This window comes from Mytilus californianus, unplaced genomic scaffold (genome assembly GCF_021869535.1).
Source record: "Mytilus californianus isolate M0D057914Y unplaced genomic scaffold, xbMytCali1.0.p SCAF_10, whole genome shotgun sequence".
In the NCBI taxonomy this organism is placed as follows: domain Eukaryota; kingdom Metazoa; phylum Mollusca; class Bivalvia; order Mytilida; family Mytilidae; genus Mytilus; species Mytilus californianus.
This window is the reverse complement of record NW_026262582.1, coordinates 47,776,378-47,786,724: the sequence shown is the minus strand read 5'-3', so window position 1 is coordinate 47,786,724 and position 10,347 is coordinate 47,776,378. Positions and strand designations below refer to the sequence as shown.

Sequence of the window (10,347 nt, the reverse complement as noted above, 5' to 3'; positions counted from 1 at the left end):
TACTATCGGTCGTAGGTGGTGTGGTTGGTTTGGTTGTAGGTGTAGTACTAGGTATAGTTGTACTATCGGTCGTAGGTGGTGTCTTTGGTTTGGTTGTAGTTGTAGTACTAGGAATAGTTGTACTATCGGTCATAGGTGGTGTTTTTGGTTTGGTTGTAGGTGTAGTACTAGGAACAGTTGTACTATCAGTTGTAGGTGATGTCGTTGGTTTGTTTGTAGATATTGTACTAGAAAAAGTTGTACTCTCTGTCGTAGCTGGTGTCGTTGGTTTGGTTGTAGGTGTAGTACTATGAATAGTTGTACTATCGGTCGACGGTGGTGTCGTTGGTTTTGTTATAGATGTAGTACTAGGAATAGTTGTACTATCGGTCGTAGGTGGTGTTGTTGGTTTGGTTGTAGATGTAGTACTAGGTATAGTTGTACTATCGGTCGTAGGTGGTGTTGTTGGTTTGGTTGTAGATTTAGTAATAGGTATAGTTGTACTATCGGTCGTAGGAATCGTTGTTGGTTTGGTTGTAGATGTAGTACTAGGTATAGTTGTACTATCGGTCGTAGGTGGTGTCGTTGGTTTGATTGTAGGTGTAGTATTATGATTAGTTGTTCTATCAGTTGTAGGTGGTGTCGTTGGTTTGGTTGTAGGTGTAGTATTATGAATAGTTGTACTATCAGTTGTAGGTGGTGTAGTTGGTATGGTTGTAGGTATTGTTCTAGAAATATTTGTACTCTCGGCCGTAGGTGGTATCCTTGGTTTGGTTGTAGATGTAGTACTAGGTATAGTTGTAGTATCGATCGTAGGTGGTGTCGATGGTTTTGTTATAGGTGTAATACTAGGTATAGTTATTCTATCAGTCGTAGGTGGTGTTGTTGGTTTGGTTGTAGGTGTTGTACTAGGAATAGTTGTTCTATCGGTCGTAGGTGGTGTCGTTGGTTTGGTTGTAGGTGTTGTACTAGGAATAGTTGTTTTATCGGTCGAAGTTGATGTCGTTGGTATGGTTGTAGGTATTGTTCTAGAAATAGTTGTACTCTCGGCCGTAGGTGGTATCCTTGGTTTGATTGTAGATGTAGTACTAGATGTAATTGTACTATCTGTCAAAGTTGGTGTCGTTGGTTTTGTTATAGGTGTAGTACTAGGTATAGTTGTACTATCGGTCGTAGGTGGTATCGTTTGTTTGGTTGTAGGTGTAGTGCTAGGTATAGTTGTACTATCGGTCGTAAGTGGTGTTGTTGGTTTGGTTGTAGATGTAGTACTAGGTATAATTGTACTATCGGTCGTAGGTGGTGTTGTTGGTTTGGTTGTAGATGTAGTACTAGCTATAGTTGTACTCTCGGTCGTAAGTGGTGTTGTTGGTTTGGTTGTAGATGTAGTACTAGGTATAATTGTACTATCGGTCGTAGGTGGTGTTGTTGGTTTGGTTGTAGACGTAGTACTAGGTATAGTTGTATTATCGTTCGTAGGTGGTGTCGTTGGTTTGGTTGTAGGTGTAGTATTATGATTAGTTGTACTATCAGTTGTAGGTGGTGTCGTTGGTTTGGTTGTAGATGTAGTACTAGGTATAGTTGTACTATCAGTCGTAGATGGTGTCGTTGGTTTGGTTGTAGATGTAGTACTAGGTATAATTGTACTATCGGTCGTAGGTGGTGTTGTTGGTTTGGTTGTAGACGTAGTACTAGGTATAGTTGTATTATCGTTCGTAGGTGGTGTCGTTGGTTTGGTTGTAGGTGTAGTATTATGATTAGTTGTACTATCAGTTGTAGGTGGTGTCGTTGGTTTGGTTGTAGATGTAGTACTAGGTATAGTTGTACTATCAGTCGTAGATGGTGTCGTTGGTTTGGTTGTAGATGTAGTACTAGGAATAGTTGTACTCTCGGTCGTAGCTGGTATCCGTGGTTTGGTTGTAGGTGTAGTACTAGGGATAGTTGTACTATCGGTCGTAGGTGGTGTCGTTGGTTTTTTTATAGGTGTAGTACTAGGTATAGTTGTTCTATCAGTCGTTGGTGGTGTTGTTGGTTTGGTTGTAGGTGTTTTACTAGAAATAGTTGTACTATCGGTCGTAGGTGGTGTCGTTGGTTTGGTTGTAGGTGTAGTATAATGATTAGTTGTACTATCAGTTGTAGGTGGTGTCGTTGGTTTGGTTGTAAATGTAGTACTAGGTATAGTTGTACTATCGGTCGTAGGTGGTGTCGTTGGTTTGGTTGTAGGTGTAGTATTATGATTAGTTGTACTATTGGTCGTAGGTGGTGTCGTTGGTTTGGTTGTAGGTATTGTGCTAGGTATAGTTCTACTATCGGTCGTAGGTGGTGTCGTTGGTTTGGTTGTAGGTAAAGTACTAGGAATAGTTGTACTATCAGTTGTGGGTGGTGTTGTTGGTATGGTTGTAGGTATTGTTCTAGAAATTGTTGTACTCTCGGCCGTAGGTGGTATCCTTGGTTTGGTTGTAGATGTAGTACTAGGTATAGGTGTTCTATCAGTCGTAGGTGGTGTCGTTGGGTTGGTTGTAGGTGTAGTACTAGGTATAGTTGTTCTATCAGTCGTAGGTGGTGTCGTTGGGTTGGTTGTAGATGTAGTGCTAGGTATAGTTGTACTATCGGTCGTAGGTGGTGTCGATGGTTTTGTTATAGGTGTAGTACTAGGTATAGTTGTACTATCGGTCGTAGGTGGTGTCGTTAGTTTGGTTGTAGGTGTAGTATTATGAATAGTTGTACTATCAGTTGTAGGTGGTGTTGTTGGTATGGTTGTAGGTATTGTTCTAGAAATAGTTGTACTCTCGGCCGTAGGTGGTATCCTTGGTTTGGTTGTAGATGTAGTACTATGTTTAGTTGTACTATCGGTCGTAGGTGGTGTCGCTGGTTTGGTTGTAGGTGTAGTACTAGGAATAGTTATACTATCGGTCAAAGGTGGTGTCGTTGGTTTGGTTGTAGGTGTAGTACTAGGAATAGTTGTACTCTCCGTCGTAATTGGTGTCGTTGGTTTGGTTGTAGATGTAGTACTAGGTATAGTTGTACTATCGGTCGTATGTGGTGTCGTTGGTTTGGTTGAAGGTGTAGTATTATGAATAGTTGTACTATCAGTTGTAGGTGGTGTTGTTGGTATGGTTGTAGGTATTGTTCTAGAAATAGTTGTACTCTCGGCCGTAGGTGGTATCCTTGGTTTGGTTGTAGATGTAGTACTAGGTATAGTTGTACTATCGGTCGTAGGTGGTGTCGTTGGTTTGGTTGTAGGTGTAGTATTATGAATAGTTGTACTATCAGTTGTAGGTGGTGTAGTTGGTATGATTGTAGGTATTGTTCTAGAAATAGTTGTACTCTCGGCCGTAGGTGGTATCCTTGGTTTGGTTGTAGATGTAGTACTAGGTATAGTTGTTCTATCAGTCGTAGGTGGTGTCGTTGGGTTGGTTGTAGATGTAGGACTAGGTATAGTTGTACTATCGGTCGTAGGTGGTGTCGATGGTTTTGTTATAGGTGTAATACTAGGCATAGTTATTCTTTCAGTCGTAAGTGGTGTTGTTGGTTTGGTTGTAGGTGTTGTACTAGGAATAGTTGTTCTATCGGTCGTAGGTGGTGTCGTTGGTTTGGTTGTAGGTGTTGTACTAGGATTAGTTGTTTTATCGGTCGAAGTTGATGTGGTTGGTATGGTTGTAGGTGAAGTACTAGAAATAGTAGTACTATCCTTTGTTGGTTTGGTTGTAGGTGTAGTACTAGGTATAGTTGTTCTATCGGTCGTAGGTGGTGTTGTTGGTTTGGTTGTAGGTGTAGTACTATGAATAGTTGTACTATCGGTCGTAGGTGGTGTGGTTGGTTTGGTTGTAGGTGTAGTACTAGGTATAGTTGTACTATCGGTCGTAGGTGGTGTCTTTGGTTTGGTTGTAGTTGTAGTACTAGGAATAGTTGTACTATCGGTCATAGGTGGTGTTTTTGGTTTGGTTGTAGGTGTAGTACTAGGAACAGTTGTACTATCAGTTGTAGGTGATGTCGTTGGTTTGTTTGTAGATATTGTACTAGAAAAAGTTGTACTCTCTGTCGTAGCTGGTGTCGTTGGTTTGGTTGTAGGTGTAGTACTATGAATAGTTGTACTATCGGTCGACGGTGGTGTCGTTGGTTTTGTTATAGATGTAGTACTAGGAATAGTTGTACTATCGGTCGTAGGTGGTGTTGTTGGTTTGGTTGTAGATGTAGTACTAGGTATAGTTGTACTATCGGTCGTAGGTGGTGTTGTTGGTTTGGTTGTAGATTTAGTAATAGGTATAGTTGTACTATCGGTCGTAGGAATCGTTGTTGGTTTGGTTGTAGATGTAGTACTAGGTATAGTTGTACTATCGGTCGTAGGTGGTGTCGTTGGTTTGATTGTAGGTGTAGTATTATGATTAGTTGTTCTATCAGTTGTAGGTGGTGTCGTTGGTTTGGTTGTAGGTGTAGTATTATGAATAGTTGTACTATCAGTTGTAGGTGGTGTAGTTGGTATGGTTGTAGGTATTGTTCTAGAAATATTTGTACTCTCGGCCGTAGGTGGTATCCTTGGTTTGGTTGTAGATGTAGTACTAGGTATAGTTGTTCTATCAGTCGTAGGTGGTGTCGTTGGGTTGGTTGTAGATGTAGTACTAGGTATAGTTGTACTATCGGTCGTAGGTGGTGTCGATGGTTTTGTTATTGGTGTAATACTAGGTATAGTTATTCTATCAGTCGAAGTTGATGTCGTTGGTATGGTTGTAGGTATTGTTCTAGAAATAGTTGTACTCTCGGCCTTATGTGGTATCCTTGGTTTGATTGTAGATGTAGTACTAGATGTAATTGTACTATCTGTCAAAGATGGTGTCGTTGGTTTTGTTATAGGTGTAGTACTAGGTATAGTTGTACTATCGGTCGTAGGTGGTATCGTTTGTTTGGTTGTAGGTGTAGTGCTAGGTATAGTTGTACTATCGGTCGTAAGTGGTGTTGTTGGTTTGGTTGTAGATGTAGTACTAGGTATAATTGTACTATCGGTCGTAGGTGGTGTTGTTGGTTTGGTTGTAGATGTAGTACTAGCTATAGTTGTACTCTCGGTCGTAAGTGGTGTTGTTGGTTTGGTTGTAGATGTAGTACTAGGTATAATTGTACTATCGGTCGTAGGTGGTGTTGTTGGTTTGGTTGTAGACGTAGTACTAGGTATAGTTGTATTATCGTTCGTAGGTGGTGTCGTTGGTTTGGTTGTAGGTGTAGTATTATGATTAGTTGTACTATCAGTTGTAGGTGGTGTCGTTGGTTTGGTTGTAGATGTAGTACTAGGTATAGTTGTACTATCAGTCGTAGATGGTGTCGTTGGTTTGGTTGTAGATGTAGTACTAGGTATAATTGTACTATCGGTCGTAGGTGGTGTTGTTGGTTTGGTTGTAGACGTAGTACTAGGTATAGTTGTATTATCGTTCGTAGGTGGTGTCGTTGGTTTGGTTGTAGGTGTAGTATTATGATTAGTTGTACTATCAGTTGTAGTTGGTGTCGTTGGTTTGGTTGTAGATGTAGTACTAGGAATAGTTGTACTCTCGGTCGTAGCTGGTATCTGTGGTTTGGTTGTAGGTGTAGTACTAGGGATAGTTGTACTATCGGTCGTAGGTGGTGTCGTTGGTTTTTTTATAGGTGTAGTACTAGGTATAGTTGTTCTATCAGTCGTTGGTGGTGTTGTTGGTTTGGTTGTAGGTGTTTTACTAGAAATAGTTGTACTATCGGTCGTAGGTGGTGTCGTTGGTTTGGTTGTAGGTGTAGTATAATGATTAGTTGTACTATCAGTTGTAGGTGGTGTCGTTGGTTTGGTTGTAGATGTAGTACTAGGTATAGTTGTACTATCGGTCGTAGGTGGTGTCGTTGGTTTGGTTGTAGGTGTAGTATTATGATTAGTTGTACTATCAGTCGTAGGTGGTGTCGTTGGTTTGGTTGTAGGTGTTGTACTAGGAATAGTTGTACTATCGGTCGTAGGTGGTGTCGTTGGTTTGGTTGTAGGTGTTGTACTAGGAATAGTTGTTTTATCGGTCGTAGTTGATACCGTTGGTTTGGTTGTAGGTATAGTGCTAGGAATAGTTGTACTCTCGGTCGTAGGTGGTGTCGTTGGTTTGGTTGTAGGTATTGTACTAGCTAGAGGAATAGTTGAACTATCGGTCGTAGGTGGTGTTGTTGGTTTGGTTGTGGGTGTTGTACTAGGAATAGTTGTACTATCGGTCGTAGGTGGTGTCATTGGTTTTGTTGTAGATGTAGTACTAGGTATAGTTGTACTATCAGTTGTAGGTGGTGTCGTTGGTTTGGTTGTAGTTATTGTACTAGAAATAGTTGCACTCTCGGTCGTAGGTGGTGTCGTTGGTTTGGTTGTAGGTATTGTTCTAGATATATTTGTACTCTCGGCCGTAGGTGGTATCCTTGGTTTGGTTGTAGATGTAGTACTAGGTATAGTTGTTCTATCAGTCGTAGGTGGTGTCGTTGGTTTGGTTGTAGATGTAGTACTAGGTATAGTTGTACAATCGGTCGTAGGTGGTATCGTTGGTTTGGTTGTAGGTGTAGTACTAGGTATAGTTGTACTATCGGTCGTAGGTGGTGTTGTTGGTTTTGTTATAGGTGTAGTACTAGGTATAGTTATTCTATTAGTCGTAGGTGGTGTTGCTGGTTTGGTTGTAGGAGTTGTTCTAGGAATAGTTGTTTTATCGGTCGTAGTTGATGTCGTTGGTTTGGTTGTAGGTGTTGTACTAGGAATAGTTGTTTTATCGATCGTAGTTGATGTCGTTGGTATGGTTGTAGGTATTGTTCTAGAAATAGTTGTACTCTTGGCCGTAGGTGGTATCCTTGGTTTGGTTGTAGATGTAGTACTAGATATAGTTGTACTATCGGTTGTAATTGGTGTCGTTGGTTTGGTTGTAGGTGTAGTACTAGGTATAGTTGTACTATCGATCGTAGGTGGTATCGTTGGTTTGGTTGTAGGTGTAGTACTAGATATAGTTGTGCTATCAGACGTAGGTGGTGTTGTTGGTTTTGTTGTAGGTGTTGTACTAAGAATAGTTGTACTCTCGGTCGTAGGTGGTGTTATTGGTTTGGTTGTAGGTGTAGTGCTAGGAATAGTTGTACTGTCGCTCGTATGTGGTGTCATTGGTTTGGTTGTAGGTGTTGTACTTGGAATAGTTGTACTATCGGTCTGAGGTGGTGTCGTTGGTTTGGTTGTAGGGGTTGTACTAGTAATAGTTGTACTATCGGTCGTAGGTGGTGTCGTTGGTTTTGTTATAGGTGTAGTACTGTGTATAGTTGTTCTATCAGTCGTAGGTGGTGTTGTTGGTTTGGTTGTAGGTGTTGTACTAGAAATAGTTGTACTATCGGTCGTAGGTGATGTCGTTGGTTTGGTTGCAGGTGTAGTGCTAGGAATAGTTGTACTGTCGGTCGTAGGTGGTGTCGTTGGTTTGGTTGTAGGTGTTGTACTTGGAATAGTTGTACTATTGGTCTTAGGTAGTGTCGTTGGTTTGGTTGTAGGTGTAGTACTATGTATAGTTGTACTATCAGTCGTAGGTGGTGTCGTTTGTTTTGTTATAGGTGTAGTACTAGGTATAGTTGTACTATCGGTCGTAGGTTGTGTCGTTGGTTTGGTTGTAGGTGTTGTACTAGCTAGAGAAATAGTTGTACTATCGAAATTAGGTGATGTCGTTGGTTTGGTTGTAGGTATTGTACTAGAAATAGTTGTACTCTCGGTAGTAGGTGGTATCGTAGGTTTGGTTATTGATGTAGTACTAGGTATAGTTGTACTATCGGTCGTAGGTGGTGTCGTTGATTTTGATGTAGGTGTAGTACTATGAATAGTTGTACTATCAGTTGTAGGTGATGTCGTTGGCTTGGTTGTAGGTATTGTACTAGAAATAGTTGTACTCTCGGTAGTAGGTGGTATCGTAGGTTTGGTTATTGATGTAGTACTAGGTATAGTTGTACTATCGGTCGTAGGTGGTGTCGTTGATTTTGATGTAGGTGTAGTACTAGGAATAGTTGTACTATCGGTTGTAGGTGGTGTCGTTGGTTCGGTTGTAGGTGTAGTACTATGTATAGTTGTACTATCGGTCGTAGGTGGTGTCGTTGGTTTGGTTGTAGGTGTAGTACAAGGTTTAGTTGTACTATCGGTCGTAGGTGGTGTCGTTGGTTTTGTTATAGGTGTAGTACTAGGTATTGTTATTCTATCAGTCGTAGGTGGTGTTGTTGGCTTGGTTTTAGGTGTTGTACTAGGAAAAGTTGTACTATCGGTCGTAGGTGGTGTCGTTGGTTTGGTTGTAGGTGTTGTACTAGGAATAGTTGTTTTATCGGTCGTAGTTGATACCGTTGGTTTGGTTGTAGGTATAGTGCTAGTTATAGTTGTACTCTCGGTCGTAGGTTGTGTCGTTGGTTTGGTTGTAGGTATTGTACTAGCTAGAGGAATAGTTGAACTATCGGTCGTAGGTGGTGTTGTTGGTTTGGTTGTGGGTGTTGTACTAGGAATAGTTGTACTATCGGTCGTAGGTGGTGTCATTGGTTTTGTTGTAGATGTAGTACTAGGTATAGTTGTACTATCAGTTGTAGGTGGTGTCGTTGGTTTGGTTGTAGTTATTGTACTAGAAATAGTTGCACTCTCGGTCGTAGGTGGTGTTGTTGGTTTGGTTGTAGGTATTGTTCTAGATATATTTGTACTCTCGGCCGTAGGTGGTATCCTTGGTTTGGTTGTAGATGAAGTACTAGGTATAGTTGTTCTATCAGTCGTAGGTGGTGTCGTTGGTTTGGTTGTAGATGTAGTACTAGGTATAGTTGTACAATCGGTCGTAGGTGGTATCGTTGGTTTGGTTGTAGGTGTAGTACTAGGTATAGTTGTACTATCGGTCGTAGGTGGTGTTGTTGGTTTTGTTATAGGTGTAGTACTAGGTATAGTTATTCTATTAGTCGTAGGTGGTGTTGTTGGTTTGGTTGTAGGAGTTGTTCTAGGAATAGTTGTTTTATCGGTCGTAGTTGATGTCGTTGGTATGGTTGTAGGTATTGTTCTAGAAATAGTTGTACTCTTGGCCGTAGGTGGTATCCTTGCTTTGGTTGTAGATGTAGTACTAGATATAGTTGTACTATCGGTCGTAATTGGTGTCGTTGGTTTGGTTGTAGGTGTAGTACTAGGTATAGTTGTACTATCGATCGTAGGTGGTATCGTTGGTTTGGTTATAGGTGTAGTACTAGATATAGTTGTGCTATCAGTCGTAGGTGGTGTCGTTGGTTTGGTTGTAGATGTAGTACTAGGTATAGTTGTACTATCGGTCGTAGGTGATGTCGTTGGTTTGGTTGTAGGTGTAGTACTAGGAATAGTTGTACTCTCGGTCGTAATTGGTGTCGTTGGTTTGGTTGTAGATGTAGTACTAGGTATAGTTGTACTATCGGTCGTAGGTAGTGACGTTGGTTTTGCTGTAGGTGTAGTACTAGGTTTAGTTGTACTATCGGTCGTAGGTGGTGTCGTTGGTTTTGTTATAGGTGTTGTACTAGAAATAGTTGTATTCTCGGTTGTAGGTGGTATCGTTGGTTTGGTTGTAGATGTAGTACTTGGAAGAGTTGTAGTTATGGTGGTGGATGCAGTCGATGATTTGGTTGTAGGAGTAGAAGGCGATACAATTGTAGTAATGGTCGTCAGTGTTGTTGATTGTTTGTTTGAAGGTGTTGTAGTAAGTAGAGTTCTCGTTACATGTGAATGTATTGTAGTCTCTTTGTTTTGCTGAGATAGGGGTCGGGTTTCCCTAGTAAAATGTCCAGTTTGTTGCAGTGGTCTTTGTTTAGTCATATGGTTGATTTCATTTTGAAGATTAGATTCCGCAAAATTATTTATGTTTACATTATACATGTTGTCCATTGTAGGGTTTGATTTGAATACCGTCGAACTATGTCTTGCAGTTTCCTTTAAACTGTCGTTTGTGTTGACTGAAAGGGAAACCTATACTTACATTTACATTAATATTGAAATTTGATGAGTACAACTTTGATGAAATTAAGACATTGTGTTATTTCAATCTTTGTATATATGGATGTTTACTTATTTGCTAACATAGCTTTCTTCATTTTCATTTTACAGTTTAAAAGTAAAGCAATTTATTTGAGTTTCAGTTGATAATTATTTGTTTAAGGATGTTTGCTACTCTGTTTCAAAATAACAAGCTTTTTAAAAGACTATTCTAAAATGATAGTATATAAATAAAGGAACTAAAAAAGCAGAAAAAAATGAAGGGTCCGTGAGCTTGTTTTCGAGTTATAAGCCATTGAAAATTTGGCGGGAAACGATTATCTCTAGATTTTTCTTTCTTTTAACGTTGGCCGCGTTTTTGTTTCAAAAACTATGAAAAAATAACAAGGATTTTATAAGAC

General features: G+C 40.3%; 1 protein-coding gene across 1 annotated transcript; it reads right to left on the bottom strand.

The window, feature by feature from the left end:
* Positions 1 to 62: 62 nt before the first annotated feature.
* LOC127718761 (mucin-2-like) lies at positions 63 to 9,769 on the bottom strand. Its single transcript, XM_052224813.1, has 17 exons — positions 9,390 to 9,769; positions 8,190 to 8,753; positions 7,607 to 8,027; positions 6,620 to 7,444; positions 5,872 to 6,358; positions 5,370 to 5,523; positions 5,130 to 5,255; positions 4,312 to 4,910; positions 3,832 to 4,023; positions 3,664 to 3,667; positions 2,224 to 2,807; positions 1,662 to 1,875; positions 1,422 to 1,547; positions 575 to 827; positions 349 to 532; positions 124 to 255; positions 63 to 82 (listed from the first exon to the last, which is right to left on the bottom strand). Exons 1-17 carry the CDS (start codon positions 9,767 to 9,769, stop codon positions 63 to 65), a joined length of 5,265 nt encoding a protein of 1,754 aa, XP_052080773.1.
* Positions 9,770 to 10,347: the final 578 nt, after the last annotated feature.

Coding starts and splice junctions, on each gene's coding strand:
- LOC127718761 (XM_052224813.1), bottom strand. CDS start 9,769: ATGACTAAACAAAGACCACTGCAACAAACTGGACATTTTACTAGGGAA. Junction 7,445..7,606: donor ATAGTACAACTATTTCTCTA/GCTAGTACAACA, acceptor ACACTACCTAAG/ACCAATAGTACAACTATTCC. Junction 4,024..4,311: donor GACACCACCTACGACCGATA/GTACAACTATAC, acceptor CAACGACACCAG/CTACGACAGAGAGTACAACT.